Genomic DNA, 24,483 nt, shown 5'->3' with positions numbered 1-24,483 from the left:
TAATGAAACATTCTGGGAACCTTTAAAGAACAGATTAAATGTGTTCTGTGAATGTTTTTGTAACATCAGGTGAATGTTTTCTACAAACATTCTATAATTGTCACAACAACAGGTTCCAGTTTTTGTGTTATGAGAACATGTGGAGCAACCTAACGTATGTTCTGGGAACTTTCACAGAAACAATGTTGGTTTGCTGGGATGTGACTATGTGATAGGAACCTGTGTGAAAGTTTGCTCATGACCACATCACCATACCCATATAATATGTTTATACTGCATTGGAGGTGTTAACCATGTTATTACATTTCGCATATTGAAGAGAAACCAGACCTCTATCAGAGATTGATTGAAATTCACAATGTACAGTATGACAGAACAGTTCTATTGATGACCTTATCAGCGGAGGATACTCACCCTGGCTACATTCACGTAGTCGTCATCTGACAGAGTGTCTAGCATCTCCATGACCGACGTCTTCATCAGTTTCAGAGTGAGTCCACTGACACTGCCACTCCTACAGGCACAACACAACACACAGCCATCAGCGCATTGAGCCATACACTTCAACCTAAACGGCTCCATCTTAAAACCTCATCCAGACAATATGGTACAGCCACAGGAGGTTCTACAGTGACGGTCCCTTTGATTCTGTATACTGTGATGAGTGTTTATAGGTTGGCAGTCTGGCAAGAGGACACATCCATCCTCTCATTCCTCTCATGACCCAATCACAGTCGATTTCATCATGCATTCACAATGATCATCTTCATATTGTACCTCTTAGACATGTTTATAATAGCAAGAGATATGTGGAGATTATGATTGAGAGGGAACTCTCAATTCTCTGTAAACCAACAGGTGGCACTAGAGACCTTTACTGGTCCTGCTAAAATGCCACTGGTGGGGGTGAGGGAGGACATGAGGGAGCAGAGAGGAAAGGAGGGGGGAGAGAGGACAGGAGGGAGGAGATAGGGAAAAGGAGGGGGGGAGGGAGAAGGAGGAAGGAGAGAGGGAGGAGGCGGGAGGAGAGAAGGAAAAGGAGGAAGGAGAGAGGGAGGAGGGGGAAGGAGAGAGGGAGGAGGAGGAGGGAGGAGAGATGGAAAAGGAGGAAGGAGAGAGGGAGGAGGAGGAAGGAGAGGGAGGGAGGAGTAGGGAGGAGAGAGGGAGGAGGGAGGAGAGAGGGAGAAGGAGGAAGGAGAGAGGGAGGAGGGGGGAGGAGAGAGGTAGAAGGAGGAAGGAGAGAGGGAGGAGGAGGAGGGAGGAGAGATGGAAAAGGAGGAAGGAGAGAGGGAGGAGGAGGAAGGAGAGGGAGGGAGGAGTAGGGAGGAGAGAGGGAGGAGGGAGGAGAGAGGGAGAAGGAGGAAGGAGAGAGGGAGGAGGGGGGAGGAGAGAGGTAGAAGGAGGAAGGAGAGAGGGAGGAGGAGGAGGGAGGAGAGATGAGAAGGAGGGAGGAGAGAGGGAGGGAGAAGGGGGGAGGGAGAAGGAGGGAAGAGAAATGGGAAGGAGGGAGAGGAGAGAAGGAGAAGGACAGCTTGACGAAGAAAGACTGAACTAGATACTCACACGTCCACGATGATGATCATGTCCTTGGGAGATGATGCCCCTTGGATATACCTGTTCCAAAGAGAAAAAGGGGTTTAACAAGTTGTATTCATCTTCACTGCGTAGACTTGAACTGGTAGATTTAAACTAGATTTAAGTTTACAATAAGCTGAGCTATGTTAATATTTAGCAACCTGTTCAGAGCATATTTAATGCTGAAATGAAGCATAAGCTTTCAAGAGCTGTGTCTAAATCGATTCTAAGCTTTGTTGAGACAAGCTTGAATGGAGTCCCGGCTTAGCTAAGGTTAATTTAAGAAAAAGCTATGTTTGCATGGATTCAAAGCTTTGTTGAGCAACCTATACAGATGTTAGATCTTAATTTGATCACCCTGTTGCAGGATAACCTTTCTGCAATGCAGGAAATGTAGAAATTGTAGTGTATTTGAGGTTTAAAAATGCTTCTGAAGTTTGTAATTTCCATTTAGAAATTTCAGATTAGATTTTCCCTTACAAAAAAATTATCAACCCCTACAAAAATGTCCATTCATTATAATCCACATAATAATTCACATTTACTATTACTGCAGGATTATTTTCCTGCTGTAGAAAACTGGCTCAAATGAAGATCCTACATCTGTACGTGTATATCTGGAGTCTGAGTAACCTGAATCTTCTTTATGCAGACTTTGTCTCAGCTGTTTTAAATGTATTTAGTTTTAGTCTGAGCTAGAGAGATTTCGCCCATGTTTCTAAGCAGGCTGAGCCGGCTGGCCTGTGTTTCGGGAGTCTGAGCTGAGCTAAGCGCTGTCTGTCTATCAGTAAAATAAGATTTGTACTGCTCTATTCCCCTGATGATGTCAAACACATTATTTACTATGTCAGCGAGAGACACAAGCTGCTTAACACCATTATAATACAGTTTCAAAGCTACTCCCAAAATAGGGCAGCTATGGGTGTGTGGGTGTGAGTATGTGTGTGTGTCAGCCATGATGGTGCAGGGCGGGTCTGTGGAAAGCAGAAACATAGTAGGACACAATCCCAATGCCCCAGGGCAGTGATTGGGGACACTGCCCTGTGTAGGGTGCCGTCTTTCGGATGGGACGTTAAACGGGTGTCCTGACTCTCTGAGGTCATTAAAGATCCCATGGCACTTATCGTAAGAGTAGGGGTGTTAACCCCGGTGTCCTGGCTAAATTCCCAATCTGGCCCTCAAACCATCATGGTCACCTAATAATCCCCAGTTTACAATTGGCTCATTCATCCCCCTCCTCTCCCCTGTAACTATTCCCCAGGTCGTTGCTGCAAATGAGAACGTGTTCTCAGTCAACTTACCTGGTAAAATAACGGTAAAATAAATAAATAAATAAAAAACCAGGGATGCTAGGCACTTTGCTGTCCTGGAAAAGCCACAAACACAAACGTCTGTCCACTGCTGATAGAGGCTGACATATAGAGGCAAATTAGATAGCACTCATTCCCTTCCAACTGTAATTAAAATCACATTTCACCTGACACAAATGGAGCAGAGATTGATGTAACGTTCTAGACCTTTTCCATAGTTTGGTAAGGGGTTAAAATGCTAACGTTGAGTTAGTTTGGCATGTTGAGGAGCAAGCAGAGCAGACCGAGTAGTTAGCAGCCGTCTTTAAGCAGAGGCAGAGGCAGACCAATAATCAGGGCTCTCTTTCTGCTGATTATCAGCAGTTCTGCTGTGTGTGGAGGCAGGCCAGCTGCCTGTGAGCCAGTGAGGCGCTTTTCTTAAGCCGGGCCAAGCCGATACGGAGGAAAAGAAGAACTTAGTCCCTGTTGGCCTTGCTGCTGCTCCCACAAGCCCTAGCCCAGTACTTCACTGGCAGACTCCACGCCGTCACTCCAACCTGCACACTGACCCCTGACCTCTGTTCCACTGCTGTGGCACCAAATCCCAGCTTCAAACACAACCAAGGCCTCACTCTCTTGAAACCCCTTCTGAAACCCTAGAACAGAACACAGTCAGGCCAGCCACCAGTACCACTGCCGCCGCCGACACTTGAAAGGTTGATTAACCGAGCATGCCCAGAATGGGCAGAAGTGTGTGGGGGAGGGGTGCACTCCAATTAATTTCAATAATAGAGAACGCCACATCAAAGGTAGAACTTTCACAGCTCTCCACCACTGTGTGCCATTCAGAATAAGGTTTGGAACTATGAAGCGTATTGGCATGACATCAATTTAATGATGGAAATCTTAATTTGATAGAGAGAGTGTGCATGGAGAGCGAGAAGGGGAGAGAGCTAGACTGCACGCAGTGATGACTTCATTCTGTGGGTAGATGGAGTTGTGAAAGTGGTCATCGATGCAGCACCCAAACCCAGTCAGAATGTCTGAAGAAGGGCCCTTCGGTGAAGGCCCTAGACCGTAGCAACACCAACAGAGTGGCTGGAGGATTTCATTAAATCCTCCAGCTAGACTCTTCATCACAGTGGACTCTAGTGCTTTAACACAGCTGTAGTTATTTATGGGTTAAATGTTAATAACAGAGCACAGCAGACTTCCATTACTGGTTCAACCTCAGCTGTCACATAACACAGTGAAATGCTAAGCTATCATTAACTCCCCAGATGTCTTAGGGGAAAACAGTCACTTTTATAGAGACTATTGCTCTTAGGGGTTTGAGTAAAGCACAGAGACGAGAGAGGACAGGGTGGGATCACTTGCAACAGAAGTTATACTGCTGCCACGACTGATCTTTCCACAGATTGTCTTCTGCGTCCGACTGTGGCACCTCTGTCTCTGTCTCTCTGTGTCTCTGTGTCTCTGTCTCTCTGTGTCTCTGTCTCTCTGTCTCTCTGTCTCTCTGTGTCTCTGTCTCTCTGTGTCTCTGTGTCTCTGTGTCTCTGTGTCTCTGTGTCTCTGTGTCTCTGTGTCTCTGTGTCTCTGTGTCTCTGTGTCTCTGTGTCTCTGTGTCTCTGTGTGTCTCTCTCTCTCTCTCTCTCTCTCTCTCTCTCTCTCTCTCTCTCTCTCTCTCTCTCTCTCTCTCTCTCTCTCTCTCTCTCTCTCTCTCTCTCTCTCTCTCTTGCTCTCTCTTGCTCTCTCTTGCTCTCTCTTGCTCTCTCTTGCTCTCTCTTGCTCTCTCTTGCTCTCCATTCCTAAAAGTGAATTGTATTTATTTCTGCCTTCAAGCAAGTGTGGGGGGAAAGTGGAGTGGATTAGAATGGGTTGGAGGGGGCTATTTTTCAATCTCCAGGCTGATAGTAGTTCCACGGTATGACTGATAAACCACCATGGATTGAAGCTGATAGTAATATGACTGTTACGTCTGATCTTTCATATTTGCCGCCTCATGGATTTAGATGTGTTGTTTCTGCATGGGTTCCATTCTGTAATTACCTCTTGGCTCCTGATGCCATTTTTTCCCTGTCATTACCCAGTCTCCTGCATGCCAGGGCCAGGTAAGGACCAGATGGACCTGGCTAGTGCTGAACTGAGCCGAGGCACTCGCCCATCCCTGCCGTTCCCTGCACTCCATCCACCATCAGCTATACAGCCATCAGCCATGCCCCTGCAACACACCCTCACTCAGAACCTCTCTCTCTCTCTCTCTCTCTCTCTCTCTCTCTCTCTCTCTCTCTCTCTCTCTCTCTCTCTCTCTCTCTCTCTCTCTCTCTCTCTCTCTCTCTCTCTCTCTCTCGTTCTCTGTTATTTAATGGTAATTACTCTACATCATCTAATAACACTATACTACTTAATGACAGTCACTCTCTGCATCCTAAGTGCAGCTCAGCGTTCAACACCATAGTGCCCTCAAAGCTCATCACTAAGCTAAGGACCCTGGGACTAAACACCTCTCTCTGCAACTGGATCCTGGACTTCCTGACGTGCCGCCCCCAGGTGGTAAGGGAAGGTAACAACACATCTGACACGCTGACCCTCAACACGGGGGCCCCTCAGAGGTGGTTGCTCAGTCCCCTCCTGTACTCCCTGTTCACTCATGACTGCACGGCCAGGCACGACTCAAACACCATCATTAAGTTTGCCGTTGACACAACAGTGTTAGGCCTGATCATCGACAACGACGAGACAGCCTATAGGAAGGAGGTCAGAGACCTGGCCGTATGGTACCAGGACAACAACCTCTCCCACAACATAATTAAGACAAAGGAGTTGATTGTGGACTACAAGAAAAGGGGGACCGAGCACGCCCCCACTCTCATCAAAGGGACTGTAGTGGAGCAGGTTGAGAGCTTCAAGGTCCTTGGTGTCCACATCACCAACAAACTAACATGGTCCAAGCACACCAACGCACTCGTGAAGAGGGCATGACAAAACCTATTCCCCTTCAGGAGACTGAAAATATTTCTCATGGGTCCTCAGATCCTCAAAAGGTTCTACAGCTGCACCATCGAGAGCATCCTGACGGGTTGCATCACTGCCTGGTATGGAAACTGCTCGACCTCCGACCGCAAAACACTACAGAGAGTAGTGCGTACGGCCCAGTATATCACTGGGGCCAAGCTTCCTGCCTTCTAGGACCTATATACCAGGCGGTGTCAGAGGAAGGCCTTAAAAATTGTCAAGGACTCCAGCCACCCTAGTCATAGACTGCTCTCTCTGCTACCGCACGGCAAGCGGTACCGGAGCGCCAAGTCTAGGTCCAACAGGCTTCTAAACAGCTTCTACCCACAAGCCATAAGACTCCTCTAGTAAACCTCAATTATTCGACTAACCGGTGCCCACGCACATTGACTCTGTACCGGTACCCCCTTGATTTGAAGTGGCCACACAATGATTACTATATGTAGGCCTATGTGGTAGCTGTTTTGACCAACGTTTCAAGCAATGCTTGTAAGCTAATGAAAGTAAACACTATTCAGACACTCACCGTGTAAATATTTGTTTGCATGACAACATAAAACAGTTAAAATGATTTGTTTGAGCGGCAGGTCTCAAGGCAGGGGAGAGGGTACGGCACTAAATGAGAACAGATTAAAGCTGTGAAATCTGTACAAAACCCCCTCCCCAACACATTACACAACCAATAGAACACAATGACTTTCTGCGTGGCTGTGATTGTATTTCTGTACCTTCGTGGCAGTCTGGTAAAAGAGTCTCATTGGAATTCATGAAATAGTTTTATCACGGCGTAGCACTGTAAAATCAATATATTAACTGTGCCGGGGGGCTAACACCGTCAGGAGATTGTGTTTATGCACCCTGACCCGTTTCTCTGAGTGGCGTGCATTACGTTTGAACCGGGGGAATTATCTCCGTACGTTTCAGATGATACACGATGATATAACACTATACATGGAGTGGCCCAGGTTGATCTTATTCTGGAATCTAGTACGTGTGCAGGCGTATGGCTGTGTGTGTAATTGTGAAAGTACGTGTGCATGAGCGCATGTTTCTATAAATATCTCTTTATGTGTGTTTCTGAACGTATATATTGTACTGTATGTATAGAGTACATGTATACGTATCTATGGGTTGCAGTGTTTTGTATGTACATCCTGTGAGTGTGTGGATACTAACAGGGTATGTTTGAGCTGTGTGTGTGTGTGTGTCTGTATGTCTGTGTGTGTGCGTGTATGTGTTTTGTGATGATGGGCTTAGTGCTCATGTGGATGTGGCTGCCAAATGAAGATTAAATGAAGATAAAAATGTGGGACGATGTGGCCTAGAGAGCCTGCAGGAAAAAGAGATGTTGTCTTCCTTTTATTTATTAGACTTTTTTTGGTTGATTACTTGAGGGGTTGATACCAAGAGTCACATTTCCATATTTCATGTTATGCCCATAGTATGAAATATTATAAATAATTTATATGTTACAGGAAAATGTTTAAAATCAGGAAACAAGACAACATTTGAATTCAGACAATCAAACAGTAGCTATAAAGTGTACTACTATAAATAGCTATAAAGTTTACTACTATAAACCTAAACTGATAGGTTTGGGTTGAGTTACTGTCTCTTGACAAAATCACTTGTTGCATGCTTTATGGGGCCAAGGTCACAATTTCCATGCAAATATTCATACTGTGACACAGTCATGGTCATAATTTACAATACAGTCAAACAGATAAAGGAGCTGCCTTCCCTTTGACTGAACCACTCCCTACAGAAGGGAGAATGGGAGAGGCAGGCAGGGTGCTGGGAGGGAGGGAAGGAAGGGAGGGAGGGAGCCAGTGGGAAGGGAGTCTGGAGAAGGGAGGGAGCCAGGTGGGAGGGAGCCGGAAGGCAGGGAGGAGGGATGGAGCCGGGAGGGAGGAAGGAGGAGGGAGGAAGGCGAGAGGAAGGGAGCCAACAGGGATGGAGGGAGCCAGATGGGAGCCTGGAGGGATCCTTAAGGAAGGGAGCTGGGAGGGAGGCAAGCCCAGTCTCAGCTCCTGTTTGGGATTGATAAGGAGCCATAATATTTACAGAGAAGGTAGATTGACTTCTGAGAGATCAATATCTGTTATGGCCCTGCATTCCGTCCTGAACCTGGGAGGTAATGAGGTCTCTGCAAGACTTGGCTAAGAGAACTTCATGCCTGTCTCTCTATATTTATCTCTAGTCTTCTCTCTCTCCCTTTCTCTCTCTCAATTTAATTAAATTCAATTCAATTTAAGGGCTTTATTGGCATGGGAAACATATGTTAACATTGCCAAAGCAAGTGAAGTAGATAATAAACAAAAGTGAAATAAACAATAAAAATGAACAGTAAACATTACACTCACAGTTCCCAAAAAATGAAGACATTTCAAATATATACAGTGTTGTAACGATGTGCAAATAGTTAAAGTACAAAAAGGAAAATAAATAAACATGAATATGGGTTATATTTACAATGGTGCTTGTTCTTCACTGGTTGCCCTTTTCTTGTGGCAACAGGTCACAAATCTTGCTGCAGTGATTGCACACTGTGGTAATTCACACATTAGATATAGGAGTTTATCAAAATTGGGTTTGTTTTTCGATCTGTGTAATCTGAGGGAAATATGTGTCTCTAATATGGTCATACCGTTGGCAGGTTAGGAAGTGCAGCTCGGTTTCCACCTCATTTTATGGGCAGTGTGCACATAGCCTGTCTTCTCTTGAGAGCCAGGTCTGCCTATGGCGGCCTTTCTCAATAGCAAGGCTATGCTCACTGAGTCTGTACATAGTCAAAGCTTTCCTTAAGTTTGGGTCAGTCACAGTGGTCAGGTATTCTGCCACTGTGTACTCTCTGTTTAGGGCCGAATAGCATTCTAGTTTGCAAAATGTTTTTGTTAATTCTTTCCAATGTGTCAAGTAATTATCTTTTTGTTTTCTCATGATTTGGTTGGGTCTAATTGTGTTGCTGTCCTGGGGCTCTGTGGGGTCTGTTTGTGTTTGTGAACAGAGACCTCTCTCTCTCTCTCTCTCTTACTTTCTCTCTCTCTCTCTCTCTCTCTCTCTCTCTCTCTCTCTCGCTCTCCACCTTTCTCGCTCTCCCATTCTCTTCTCTGACTTCCATTGATAACCTGAACAGACATTATAATGGACAAATGTCAATAATTAATGTCAGAGCAATTGGAAACTTTCAAGTGCATCGACTGGACCATTAATTTTCCTGAGGCCGTTAGTGGGAGCAGAGCAGACAGACGGAGGGAGGGAGGGAACGAGGGAGGGAGCCCATCTGTGGAAGCACCGAGCAAGGCAGCCTCATCATCTCCCTTTCCCCGATTTCCTCAAAGGGGAACGCACGCACGCACGCACGCACGCACGCACGCACGCACGCACGCACGCACACACACACACACACACACACACACACACACACACACACACACACACACACACACACACACACACACACACACACACACACACACACACACACACACACACACACAAACCGGCACATCTAAAGGTCAGGTCAACCAGCCCTAAACTCATTCCCGTAAAGGTGGAGGTCTATTAGGTCACAAACTGTGCATGAAAACCATCCTTTTATTTCCCTGTGTAAATCACATTTCAGTGTCGGGGGTATGGAGCGTGTTACTGTGATTGCATCTGTGCACTCTATACTGGTATTTATGAGGATATATAACAGCATATCGCTAATTATTAGGAGAGGAGTTATCGGTCACTGTGGAGGAGTGCTGATGTTTGTTTGGGTCTGTGGGGGTGGGGATGCATGCTTATATGTGTATCTACATGTCCAGGCGACTGTGTGTTGGAGTGAGAGGATGTGTGTGTGTGCTATTGATGTGCGTGTTTACTCATAAGCAGCAGTCCCTGCGGTTATATCCGCGGGGTAGGTTTAGGGTCATCAAATACTGTATTTTGTGGAAGAAGAGCGGGTGGGTGGTGGTCATCAATAAAAACAATGCATACAAAATTCATACATTTATAATTCTTGTGCAATTCATATCTATAGGCTACATTGAGGTTGTTCCTTCATCATTTTGATCTGGTGTTCGTGTGTAGCCTAAGCTTCAGGGCCTAACTGTAGCGCAATGTCAGAGTTTCATTCAATAAGAGAAAATCTACGAAATGGAGAGTGGAAATAAAATCAAATGGAGGGACAGAACAGTAATGTAATTTTTGGAAAGATTTTGTGAAGTGGTAAAAGAAATGAAAGCAGTTATGTTATGTGCGATGATTGTGAGGTGCTATACAAATTCGAGAGTCGCAAGACGGGAACTGTAGCCTACTGTTCAGATGGGTAAAATGGAATAGTAGCCTAACTGAAATCTGGACACTGGCTGTAGGTCTATAACCTCTCACATAGTCTAATATAACATTAACTTCTGCAGAATTAAGCATTTCTTGCAGTGAAATGATACACCACATGTACATTTTGACTCATGAACAGGAGTGGAGAAATATGATTTATTTTGAAATTTTGAGAGAATGAATGCGCAGTTAGGGATCATCTGTAAAGGTACTATCTTTATCAGCAACATAAAAGCTGACAGTATTTCAACCACATAAAATATGCATCCAGGCCGAACTGAAATCTTATCAGAAATATGTTAGGTATTTTTCACTGCTTTGTATTTCCTTTAAACTGATGTCATTTGAACATTTTGCACAGAAAATGTTACAGAATTTTTTTTGTTATTGCATTTCATCACCGGTCCCTAAACATCTGCAGTGCAAGAAAAGTTGAGATAAATGAGAAAACTTTACCGATGTCAACTAGATTGAAGCATTCATCGATTTATGACATTATCCGGGTGATCAAGGGTTTATTTAGTCTTCTAGGGAAGTAATGACAGAAGAGAGGCTGCATGTATCTAATTATAGATATGTTGACTAACATGGCCTCCGAGTGGTGCAGTGGTCTAAGGCACTGCATCGCAGTTGCTAACTGTGACACTAGAGATCCTGGTTCGAATCCAGGCTCTGCTGCAGCTGGCTGCGACTGGAAGACCCATGGGATGGCGCACAGTTGTTAGGGGAGAGTTTGGCTGGCAGGGATGTCCTTATCCCATCGGGCTGGGTGCATGCATGCTGACACAATCGCCAGGTGTACGGTGTTTCCTCTGACACATTGGTGTGGCTGGCTTCCGGGTTAAGTGGCCATTGTGTCAAGAAGCAGTGCAGCTTGGTTGGGTTGTGTTTTGGCTCTTGACCTTTGCCTCTCCCAAGTCCGTATGGGAGTTACAGCGACAAGACAATAATTACCAATTGGATACCACGAAAAAGGGGTAAAAAATGAATAAAAAGAGCTGTTGACTAACCAATAGCCTACCAAAAGGTCGGAAATTATACGCTTAAAAAAGTTATTCCCACACCCTGTCAAAAATCAGCTGTCTGACTGTACGGCACATTTCTATTGGCCTATTTTCAAGTTAGGGTTGGGTGCGGGCATCAGATTTTCACTTTATCACAAATAGTTGGGTGTTTGCAGATGGTAGTTAGCAATTGCGGGCAGGTGAGGGTGAAGAAACAGCTGAGTGCATATGTGACTAGTTTCAGGAACTAGGCATATGTCACGCGTCACTACTTCACAGGAGAGCCATTTGAATACAAACTTGTATTTTTTTAATCAAAATGCATTTTTGGGCAGAAATGCCTTCTGGAACATGTGCACTTTCATGTGCCTTAAAAACAAAACGTATATGCCACCTGTAGCAATTAAAAATTTTGCTACATAAGACCAAATTGGTCGGTCGGTCACGTATGTGTATGTGTTGTTTTACCATTATGTGCTACCCCCATTTCCTTGAAAGGTCTGCTTATCTATTGCTGTCACCTAACACACACGTGATTGGCTTACCTAATCCAATGGGCTATCTTTTAGCCCCCTGCGATTGGCTGACCCCTCGAGACTGTCACAACCGGACGCAGCGTGTTAGACCATAATCATACAAGCTTGACCTGACACATCATGGCACTCCCTGCCACGGTAACGCCTCTGAACACTGCACAGGTTGCTAGGCAACATGCCACAGGAGCTTTCAGATAGGATGGATGGAGAGTCGGAGACCAACAGGCAGAGAGGAGAAACATGGGAGAAATGGCAGTGACAAACATGGAGAACCAGGGGGTGACATGGTGCTCTTCTGTGGAAAACATCCCTCTCTTTCTACCCCTGTCTGAATCCAAAAGCCCTTCCTTTCTCACAGCTCTCTCTCTTTCTCTCTTCGATTCTTTCTGCCTCAAGGAAGACTCTTCTCATGTGTAAGCAAATTAAAAAGGGTTGTCATTTCGTATGTTGGAGGCGAATGTATATGTACTGAGAAAAACAAGGACATGATCCTCTTTCAACATGTCAGCGGGACTGCAGCATGTTAACACAAACAACCTAATTACTGGGGGCGTCGTGTTCATGTGGAGGTGAACAGTGTTTTACAGTTATTGTGTGAGAGCCCCAGTCTGTCAGATAGACCGGGGGGTGGGGGTGGGGGGGGGGGGGGGGTGGGGTGGAGTTAGGAACCCTTACTAGAAAAGGTTGCAGTTAAAAGTCAACTGCAGTAAAAGTCAGCTGTCGTATTTTGGATGCAGTAACTGCAGAATAGCTGTAGTAAAACAAACTGTGTTATTTTGGATGCAATATTTGCCACATAATGCAGTTAAACTGCACTCTGTCTGCAATCTTTTTTCGTAGGGGAGACCCTGCTCTAGGTTGTTCATATTTATATAAATACACTGCACCTTTACTTCCAACTACCTCATCCCAATTACTGTATTTATTTATTTATCTTGCTCCTTTGCACCCCAGTATCTCTACTTGCACATTCATCTTCTGCACATCTATCACTCCAGTGTTTAATTGGTATATTGTAATTACTTCGCCACCATGGCCTATTTATTTCTTTACCTCCCTTATCTTACCTCATTTGCACTCACTGTATAGACTTTTCTACTGTATTATTGACTGTATGTTTGTTTATCCCATGTGTAACTGTGTTGTTGTATGTGTCGAACTGTTTTGCTTTATCTTGGCCAGGTCGCAATTGTAAATGAGAACTTGTTCTCAACTAGCCTGCCTGGTTAAATAAAGGTGAAACAAAAAATAAATAAATACAAACTTGACAAATACATCTACTTGACAAAAAGTTTAGTTCAGCTTAGCATTAGATTCTCCCTCACCTTCAACTTAGTCTCACCTTTGAGTTGCTTTTATATGTATTTAACTGTTTGTAATAGCATGTTAATATGGGTGGGTAATGAGGCATACTCTTAGTCTCACGACTGACACAAAATTCTTCCGCAGCTCTGTTGTTCGCAACAAACTTTAGTCTGAGACTACCATCATTGAAGTGATTTGTGGTGACGAGGAGCACGAGGGGCATTGTACAAAACAAAGTCATCAGTGGTTGGATCATCTCTAACCAAATCAGACTACCAAAGCCAATGACACATTTTCAAAACGCCTCTTTACCCATTTGTGTCCTGGCTATGGCACAATCCATCGGTTTCTGGACAAATCAGGCAGCCCCGAATGTGTTCTCATTCGGTGATGGATCGGGGACATACTCAGATCCAAACTCATTGCGGATAAGTAACTAACATCTGTGGACGTGGAGTAGCATTTGGCTGGAGAATTGTTTTTGTATTTTTAAAAATGTAACCTTTATTTAACTATGCAAGTCAGTTAAGAACAAATTCTGATTTACAATGACATCCTACCCCGTCCAAACCCGGACCACGCTGGGCCAATTGTGTGCCGCCCTATGGGACTTGCAATCGAAGCCGGATGTGATACAGCCTGTAATCGAACCAGGGACTGTAGTGACACCTCTTTCACTGAGATGCAGTGCCTTAGACCGCCGGGCCACTCGGGAGTCTGAGTAGCCAGGCAACCATACTCTATTTTGTTTATATTGATATAAATACATTGCTTCTTTACCTGACAAATAAACCTAGAGTAACGTGTAAGTATGTTACTCCTATACAGTGGGAGTTTATTGTTTGTCTCAGTGCATTGCCGTCCTGCCCATCCAACACCCCTGGCCAACCCCTGGCCTGACCTGGAACAGCCAACCAGGCTTAGTTAGAGATGGACACAGAGAGACAGCCAGGGACAGAAACCACCATCAGCTCTAATCAACGTGGCTGTCATGATTATGTCTAAGGTGCTTTAATCTGTACCCAGGCAACAGGCAACTCTTCCACAGAGCGACAATGACAGGTGGAGGCAGGATGGAGGGATGGAGGGGTGAGGGGTGGAGGGGAAGGGGGGCTGTTTGGCCGCACACACCCCTGTGCTGTCGAAAACGTCAATCTGGCGTCCTCTCTGAACCCTGGCCCTAGCAGAGATCTGAGACACAGAAGGGATTCACAAGCCAAATGGCAGTTGATCACTTAACACAACACAGTAGGGATTCATAAGCCAAATGGCAGTTGAACACTTAACACAACACAGCAATGCTACTATTCCATATCTAATTTGCCACTTGGCTGTGGTCATTGAAGAGAATAAATTCTCTGTGGTAACTCACTGAGATAAATAGGGGTTAGATAATGCTTTAACCTCAACGGCCTGAAACAAAGGACAGCACTATTATGAAGGAAGTTAGAGGTAGTTTTGCGAGCCAATGCTAACAAGTGTTTGCACAATGCCTGGAAGTCTATGGTATCTACTAACAGGCTAGCAGTTACCATAGATTTCCAGGCATTGCGTTAACGTTAGTTAGCAACTTCCTTCAAACAGCACGCAGAGACATAAAAATGGTATCCACAAATTCATCTGAATCTGGCGATGGAGAAGTAGACATTGGGCTTCATTGCCCTGAAGTATCCCTTTAAGTTCGGAGGAAAGAGGGACAACTAAGGTCCATGGTAGACTAAGGCCTGCAGGAACACAATATAGGATTGGTTATATTAGATTTCCCACTACAAGACATTGACAGAGTTCTAATTCCAAATATTTAAATATGTGGGGCTGTTACGGCTCTCGTTTGTTGAATGAAGAGTGGACCAAGACGCAGCGTGGAGAGTGTTCATGATTTTAATATTCAAAAACACTCAAACAAAAAAACAAACGTGAAAACGAAAGCGCACAGTTCTGTCAGGCAGAAACACTAAACAGAAAACAAGATCCCACAACCTAATGATGGGAAAAAGGGCTGCCTAAGTATGATCCCCAATCAGAGACAACGATAGACAGCTGCCTCTGATTGGGAACCACACTCGGCCAAAAACAAAGAAACAGAAAACATAGAATGCCCACCTAAATCACACCCAGACCTAACCAAATAGAGAAATAAAAAGGCTCTCTAAGGTCAGGGCGTGACAGGGGCTTTAATATTTGATACCAGAATATCTGGCATTCTATAGAATGTGCATCAGGAACAATAAAATGTGTTTATAATACATATTGCTTTAATTCATTGAGATGTTGTAAGTGTATTGGAAACTTATACTATTTGAACCATTCATATCAAACAAATAATGTGCCTCCCCAATGTTATTGTCCTCAGATTGAATAGTATATCCTAGAATAAAGCAGGATTCTGTAGGAAAGAAACATTAAACCACAGCAAATTCTCCTGTAACGGTAGTCGTAATCCTCCTCTTCGGACGAGGAGGAGAGGCGAGAAGGATCAGACCAATATGCGGAGTGGTTTGTGTCCATGATTATTTTTTTACCAAATAAACGGAACACTAACGAAACAAAATGACAAAAGAGAAACAAACCGAAAAACAGTCCCGTGTGGCACGAATACAGATACGAGATACAACCACCCACAAACACACACGTGAACCCCGGCTGCCTAAGTATGATTCTCAATCAGGGACAACGATTTACAGCTGCCTCTGATTGAGAATCATACCCGGCCGAACACAAACAACCCGACATAGAAAAATAACACATGGACAACCCACCCCAACTCACGCCCTGACCAACCAAATAAATACAAGAAAAAGGAAAAACAGGTCAGGAACGTGACATAACCCCCCCCTTAAGGTGCGAACTCCGGGAGCACCAGCATAAAGTCTAGGGGAGGGTCTGGGTGGGCGTCTGTCCACGGTGGCGGCTCTGGCGCTGGTCGTGGTCCCCACCCCACCATAGTCAAACCCCGCTTCCTTGGCCTCCTCCCAATGACCACCCTCCATATAACCCCCATTAGATTAAGGGGCAGCACCGGAATGAGGGGCAACACCGGAATGAGGGGCAACACCGGAATGAGGGGCGGATCCTGGCTGGCTGGCTCTGGCGGATCCTGGCTGGCTGGCTCTGGCAGCTCCTGGCTGGCTGGCCCTGGCGGATCCTGGCTGGCTGGCTCTGGCGGATCCTGGCTGGCTGGCTCTGTTGGATCCTGGCTGGCTGGCTCTGGCTGATCCTGGCTGGCTGGCTCTGGCAGCTCCTGGCTGGCTGGCCCTGGCGGATCCTGGCTGGCTGGCTCTGGCGGATCCTGCCAGCCAGCCAGGATCCGCCAGAGCCAGCCAGCCAGGATCCGCCAGAGCCAGCCAGCCAGGATCAGCCAGCCAGTCCGGAGCTGCCCCTCATTCCGGTGTTGCCCCTCATTCCGGTGTTGCCCCTTAATCCAGTGGGGTTAATTTGGAGGGTGTCCATTTGGAGGAGGCTACGGAAGCGGGGATTGACTATGGTGGGGTGGGGACCACGTCCGGAGCCGGAGCCGCCACCGTGGACAGATGCCCACCCAGACCCTCCCCTAGACTTTGGTTGTGCGCCCGGAGTTCGCACCTTGAGGGGGGGGTTCTGTCACGTTCCTGACCTGTTTTCCATTGTTTTTGTATGTGTTTAGTTGGTCAGGGCGTGAGTTGGGGTGGGCATTCTATGTTGTGTGTTTCTATGTTGGGTTAAATGTGTTGCCTGATATGGTTTTCAATTAGAGGCAGGTGTTTGACGTTTCCTCTGATTGAGAACCATATTAAGGTAGGCTGTTCTCACTGTTTGTTTGTGGGTGATTGTCTTCCGTGTTTGTGTTCGTCACCACACGGGACTGTTTCGTTTGTTTAGTCTGTTCGTGCGTGCGTTCTTCGTGTTATGTAAGTTCTCATGTTCAGGTCTGTTTAACGTCGTTTGTTGTTTTGTAGTTTGTTCAAGTGTATTTTCGTCTTCGTTATTATTATTAAAATCATCATGTCTACATACCTCGCTGCGTGTTGGTCCGATCCATGCTACTCCTCGTCTGAGGAGGAGAACGACGTCGACAGACGTTACAAGTGTCTATACGGGGCCACACTTTTGAGTGTTAAATGAACACTGCTTAGTGCTGACGCTGTTACACTTTGTCAGTGTTAGGGAATTAACACTTTCAGTGTTATGCAATTACACCTCATATAGTATTTTTAACACTAGGACATGTATGCAGTTTACACCAATGGTGTTATTCAATAACCAAGTGGTCTGTATCTCTTGACGGTCATTCAGAGAAGAAAATTGACCTATACACTGACTCGGTGAGTGTGTTTATAAAGAAGTGCACTGGAGATGTTGTACCCACTGTGACTATTAAAACCTGCCCTAACCAGAAACCATGGATAGATGGCAGCATAAGTGCAAAACTGAAAGCGCGATCCACCGCATTTAACCTTGTAAAGAGGTCTGGGAATATGACTGAATATAAACAGTGTAGTTATTCCCTCCGCAAAGGCAATCAAACAAGTGAAATGCCAGTACAGGGACAAGGTGGAGTCGCAATTCAACGGCTCAGACAAGAGACGTATGTGGCAGGGTCTACGGGAAATCACGGCCTATAAAAAGAAAACCAGACACGTCACGGACACCGACGTCACACTTCCAGACAAACTAAACACCTTCTTTGCCCGCTTCAAGGATAACACAGTGCCACCGTTGCGGCCCGCTAAGAAGGACTGCGCCCCATATTCAATCGCTCCCTATCCCAGTCTGTTGTCGCCACATGCTTCAAGACGGCTACCATTGTTCCTGTAAACAAGAAGGCAAAGATAACTGAACTAAATGACTACCGCCCCGTAGCACTCACTTCTGTCATCATGAAGTGCTTTGAGAGACTAGTCAAGGATCATATCACCTCCACTTCAGTTTGCATACCGCCCCAACAGGACCACAGACGACGCAATCTCCATCACACTGCATGCTGCCCTATCCCATCTGGACAAAAGGAATATCTATGTAAGAATGCTGTTCATTGACTACAGCTCAGCATTCAACACCATAGTAAAAGCTCATCATCAAGCTGGAGGCCCTGGGTCTGAACACTGCCCTGTGCAATTGGGTCCTTTCAGACAGGCCGCTCCAGGTGGTGAAGGTAGGAAACAACATCTCCACTTCGCTGATCCTCAACACTGGGGCCCAAACAAGGGTGCGTGCTCAGCCCCCTCCTGTACTCCCTGTTCCCCCACGACTGTGTGGCCATGCACGCCTCCAACTAAATCATCAAGTTTGCAGATGACACAACAGTTGTGGGCTTGATTACCAACAACGACGAGACGGCCTACAGGGAGGAGGTGAGGGCCCTCGGAGTGTGGTCTCAGGAAAACAACCTCTCACTCAACATCAACAAAGCAAAGGAGATGATCGTGGACTTCAGGAAACAGCAGAGGGAGCACCCCCCTATCCACATTGAAGGGACAGCAGTGGAGAAGGTGGAAAGTTTTAAGTTCCTAGGCGAACACATCACAGACAAACTGAAATGGTCCACTCACACAGACAGTGTGGTGAAGAAGTCACAACAGCGCCTCTTCAACCTCAGGAGGCTGAAGAAATTTGGCTTGTCACCCAAAACCCTGTCAAACTTTTACAGATGCACAATCGAGAGCATCCTGTCGGGCTGTATCACAGCCTGGTACAGCAACTGCACAGCCCTCAAACACAAGGCTCTCCAGAGGGTGGTGCAGTATGCACAACGTATCACCGGGGGCAAACTACCTGCCCTCCATGACACCTACAGCACCCGATGTCACAGGAAGGCCAAAAAGATCATCAAGGACAACAACCACCCGAGCCACTGCCTGTTCACACCGCTACCATCCAGAAGGCGAGGTCAGTACAGGTGCATCCAAGCTGGGACCTGGGACACTGAAAAACAGCTTCTATCTTAAGGCCATCAGACTGCTAAACAGCAATCACTAACTCAGAGAGGCTGCTGTCTACATTGAGACCCAATCACTGGCCACTTTAATAAATGGATCACTAGTCGCTATATACAATGCACTCTAAATAATTCCACTTTAATAATGTTCACATATCTTACATTACTCATATCACATGTATATACTGTATTTTATACCATCTATTGCACCTTGCCTATGCCGCTTGGCCATAGCTCATCCATATACTTACATGTACATATTCTCATTCACCCCTTTAGATTTGTGTGTATTAGGTAGTTGTTGAGGAATTGTTAGATTACTTGTTAGATATTACTGCACTGTCAGAACAAGAAGCACAAGCATTTCGCTACACTCGCATTAACATCTGCTCACCATGTGTATATGACAAATAAAATTTGATTTCAGTGTTGGGTGAAGGACATTACAATAATATTTAAATATTTACAAGTCTTTATTGCCACATGCTCTTATGTACACATTTATAAAGACTTCAAAACTGTCAGCAGACATGCTCAAACTTTAATGAACATAACCATAGACCACTTAAACTGGTACAACATTTCCACTCACGGGTGGCCAAAAATACCTAATTGAAAGCCACACCCCCACTAAGCCACATCTTCAATATGATTTCCCTGTGTGCCTTGCCTTTTCGAGTGAATTGGAGAGTTACCACCGATGATGAGAATGGCGCCGGAGGGAATGGCAGTTATTTTACGGGCTCCTGACCAATTGTGCTATTTTGTATTTTTTTGTGCTGATCTTCTTTTGTACATAATGTTTCCACTATCGTTTTCTATGACTGAAAAGAGCTTCTAGACATCAACAGCTATCACTAACTTCGATTTGGTCAAGGACTTCTACTTCAATGAATCGGAGGCGAAAGACATATTGATTATCCTGGACCATAAAACCTAGCGGTCAAGAAGGCAAATGGTTCCAATCATTTCATTTTTCATTTTTCCCATAGGGGATTTTTTAAATACTTAAGGGCTGTGTTTCGTGTAGGCTTATCCTGGCATGATGTTTTGATAACTGTAAATCTCTCTAGGACAAGGTGACTTTTATCAATATATTTTCCTGTATTTACCCCCCAAAAAATGAAGAGCTAATTAGCTGCTAATGTGGCTATTATAAAGAACTACAAATGCCATGATGATCTGGATGAGACTGCTGAATTGAGGCAATGGTAATAATCTCTGGATTAACTATCTAATGTTAGCTAAATGTAGTAATAAATTGGCAAAATTTCTTTAAATGGACAATTCTGTGAACTTGTGCAAGTTTTAAATTCACACAATACCTGTTAGCAAAGGTGTCAGCAAGAGATGACGTGCAGGAGCTTGCAGGGATTTGTAGTTTTGCATGATGCCTACTTGAACGCTAATTAGCATTTTCGAATATGAGCGTAAATAGAGCCAAATATATTGATAAAAGTCACCTCGTCCGAGAGAGTTTGACACGGTTAACAAAACGTCAAGCCAGGGAAAGCCTACACGAAACACAGTGTTTCTAACATCCCTTATGGGAAAATAAATGGTGGAAAAACGATTGAAAACATTTCCCTGTTTAATCACTAGGTTTTAGTGGGTATTATGACACCTACACTGTGAGGCTCTATAGAGGCCGGTGCGCAGGCACCCTGGTGAGACTACAGAAGCAAAATGAAAAAATCTCCTCTTCTATTGGCGAAAACGAACTAACTGATTGGACTAGTTTAGAAAAATGTATGCTATTTATCTTTGTGTAGCATAAGATTAATCAATCAATGCAAAAACACAGATATTAAAAACAATCCCAAAAAATCTACCTGCAGTAGAGCATGCTGGGAAATATGATAAAGATGGGAGTGGTTTTGATGAGACTGTTTTACTCTCCACAGTGTAAAACAATAACTCTGCTTATAAACAAAAACACTAAGGGTAGTTTTACATCACTGAGTGCTAATTTAACTCGTACAGATTCAATTTAATTCCTGAATCAACACTAGAAATGTAACACTGAAAAATCAACACCGATCAATTTGCAGTGTACCCACCATGGCCGCCTGCGGACGTCATACAGGTCAATCTTATTGGGTGCTCTCCATGGAGTGGCTGGAAAAAGAAAGAAATGTAAAACATCATTCTGAACATCAGCTTGATCTTTTTTATTTTTGTTCAAGTTGATAATATCCTTATTAATAACGATCCGGGACCTACCTGGGTAGTATCTTGTGACCCCCGTGGCGCTGCCGAACACCTGCCAGCGCAGAGAGCTGTCCTCCCGGCGGTTATCAATGAAAACCCTCTCCAGAGCCTGGGTCCAGTTCAGCTCATTCAGGATGACTGGTGCTGCAGGACAGGATGAGAGGAGAGGAGGACACACTATCAGCACAGTGTGTACAGTACAGCACAATCAACATGGCAATGACCACGCTAGCACTGGGGGTAGAGCAGATCACATACTTATACTGGGTGTCCAGGATAATGTAGAAGTAATCCAAGACAATATGATGTCCTACAGGCCCTAGTTTTGTCACACCTGGACTACTGTCCAGTCGTGTGGTCAGGTGCCACAAAGAAGGAAAATTATAATTGGCCCAGAACAGGGCAAAACGGCAGGCCCTTAAATGTACATGGAGACCTAACATTAATAATACGCATGTCAATCTCTCCTGGCTCAAAGTAGAGGAGAGATTGACGTCTTCAATAGAGATTGACATCATCACTAGAACTATTAACATGTTGAATGCACTGAAATGTCTGTTTAAACTACTAGCACACAGCTCAGACACCAATGCATACCCCACAAGACATGCCTCCAGAGGTCTCTCCACAGTCCTCAAGTCCAGAACAGACTATGGGAGGAGCACAGTACTAAACAGAGACATAACTACATGGAACTCTATTCCACATCAGGTTTTTATTTATTTTTATTTCACCATTATTTAACCAGGTAGGCTAGAGAACAAGTTCTCATTTACAACTGTGACCTGGCCAAGATAAAGCAAAGCAGTTCAACACATACAACAACACAGAGTTACACATTGAATAAACAAACATACAGTCAATAATAAAATTGAAAAAGTCTATATACAGTGTGTGCAAATGAGGTAGGATAAGGCAGGTAAGGCAATAAATAGGCCATAGTGGCGAAATAATTACAATATAGAAATTAAACACTGGAGTGATAGATGTGCAGAAGATGAGTGTGCAAGTAGAGATACTGGGGTGCAAAGGAGCAAAATAAAATAAATAAATAACAGTATGGGGATGAGGTAGTTGGATGGGCTATTTGCAGATGTGCTATGTATAGGTGCAGCGATCTGTGAGCTGCTCTGACAGCTGGTGCTTAAAGTTAGTGAGGGAGATATGAGTCTCCAGCTTCAGTGATTTTTGCAATTCGTTCCAGTCATTGGCAGCAGAGAACTGGAAGGAAAGGCGGCCAAAGGAGGAATAGGCTTTGGGGGTGACCAGTGAAATATACCTGCTGGAGCACGTGCTACGGGTGGGTGCTGCTATGGTGACCAGTGAGCTGAGATAAGGCGGGGCTTTACCTAGAAAAGACTTATAGATTACCTGGAGCCGGTGGGTTTGGCGAAGAATACGAAGCGAGGGCCAGCCAACGAGAGCATACAGGTCACAGTGGTGTGTAGTATATGGGGCTTTGGTGACAAAACTGATGGCACTGTGATAGACTGCATCCAATTTGCTGAGTAGAGTGTTGGCGGCTATTTTGTAAATGACATCGCCGAAGTCAAGGATCGGTAGGATATTCAGTTTTACGAGGGTATGTTTGGCAGCATGAGTGAAGGATGCTTTGTTGCGAAATAGGATGCCGATTCTAGATTTAATTTTGGATTGGAGATGCTTAATGTGAGTCTGGAAGGAGAGTTTACAGTCGAACCAGACATCTAGGTATTTGTAGTTGTCCACATATTCTAAGTCAGAACCGTCCAGAGTAGTGATGCTGGACTGGCGGGCAGGTGTGGGCAGCGATCGGTTGAAGAGCATGCATTTAGTTTTACTTGCATTTAAGAGCAGAGCAGGTAACTCATGCAAGCAATAAAATTTGATTTAAAAAACTGATACAAATACACCTTACGGAACAGCGGGGATTGTGATATCCCCGCTGTGTTGTAGATATGTGGTAGTAGGGTAGTGGCCTGAGGGCACACACTTAATGTGTTGTGAAATCTGTTGTGAATGTAATGCAATGCTTTTATTTATATATAACTGCCTTAATTTTGCTGGACTCCAGGAAGAATAGATGCTGCCTTGGCAGGAACAAATGGGGATCCATAGTAAATACAAATATCTCTTCTGGCTGAATGACTTTGTCCCCTCTGCCGGTGTGGTTCTGACTCCATCAGAATGTACAGTATACTGTATATGTAGTGAGCTGGCCCAGAACCGAAACTGTTCATCAGAGAGAGAGAGAGCAGTGTGTCTGGGACATCAAATGAAAAATCAAATCAAACCAAATGTTATTTGTCACCTACACATATTTAGCAGATGCTGTCACGGGTGTAGTGAAATGCTTATGTTCCTAATTCCAACAGTGCAGTAATACCTAGCAATACAAAACAATATACACAAATCCCCCAAATAAAATAATATAATTCAGATATATAGAAATATTAGGGAGTCTGGAATATTAAGATATATGTACACTGAGTGCACAAAATATTAGGAAAAGCTTCCTAATATTGAGTTGCATGGACTCTACAAGGTGTCAAAAGCGTTCCACAGGGTTGCTGGCCCATGTTGGTTCCCACAGTTGTGTCAAGTTGGCTGGATGTCTTTTTGTTGGTGAACCATTCTTGATACACATGGAAAACTGTTGACCGTGAAAAACCCAGCAGCGTTGCAGTTCTTGACACACTCAAACCAGTGTGCCTGGCACCATTCCACGGCACTTCAATCTTTTGTCTTGCCCTTTCGCCCTCTGAATGGCACACATGCACAATTCATGTCTGATCACCCATTTAACCAGAACTGGAAAACATGTTGAATGTTAGACTCATGTCTACAAATATTCCACCACCAGCATGTCGCTCTCCCTCTCTCTCCTTCTATTACCACTCTTGCACTTTACATATTACTTTGTATCCTGTGAGTGCTATAATGCCCCTCTCCTAACACCCCCCCCCCCCCCGCCCCACCCAATTCCTCATCTCCCCATTACCCTTGATCTGCTACCATATAAAAGGCTTTCAGTTCTTTACCCAATACCTGTCCTGCTATTTATCTCTTACTTTGCATCCTGTGCATTCCACCAACCCCCTGCAACAGAGAAAGCCTTTCACTTCCTGTTTAATAGCTGAGCTGGAGTCAGAAGATGGGGCACGCAATCAGAGGTTTAATGGGCTCTTGATTAAAGGAGAAACAGGACAAGGCGCTGAGCTGAGCATAACTTCACTGGCTTTCCTGATTTAATTACTCAGCCAACCACAGCCAGATAAGCCGCTGAACCACCAAGTCCAGCTTTCTCCCCTTCTCGTTTGAATTTCACA

The 24,483-nt window shown here is 44.8% G+C and overlaps 1 protein-coding gene across 6 annotated transcripts in view; it reads right to left on the bottom strand.

Annotated features, from left to right (window-relative positions):
• LOC129851184 (voltage-dependent calcium channel subunit alpha-2/delta-2-like) overlaps positions 1–24,483 on the bottom strand; it is a 460,295-nt gene that overhangs the window by 69,853 nt on the left and 365,959 nt on the right. For all 6 annotated transcript variants that reach the window (XM_055917548.1, XM_055917549.1, XM_055917550.1 and 3 more), the window contains 4 exons: positions 21,188–21,319; positions 21,025–21,082; positions 1,564–1,614; positions 415–514 (listed from right to left, as the gene is read on the bottom strand). In XM_055917548.1, the coding sequence (XP_055773523.1) occupies positions 415–514; positions 1,564–1,614; positions 21,025–21,082; positions 21,188–21,319 (341 nt within the window). The remainder of the gene's footprint in view (positions 1–414; positions 515–1,563; positions 1,615–21,024; positions 21,083–21,187; positions 21,320–24,483) is intronic.

Source organism: Salvelinus fontinalis, chromosome 3 (genome assembly GCF_029448725.1).
Source record: "Salvelinus fontinalis isolate EN_2023a chromosome 3, ASM2944872v1, whole genome shotgun sequence".
In the NCBI taxonomy this organism is placed as follows: Eukaryota; Metazoa; Chordata; class Actinopteri; order Salmoniformes; family Salmonidae; genus Salvelinus; species Salvelinus fontinalis.
The sequence above is the reverse complement of the archived record's forward strand: the minus strand, read 5'-3'. Positions and strand labels throughout refer to the sequence as shown.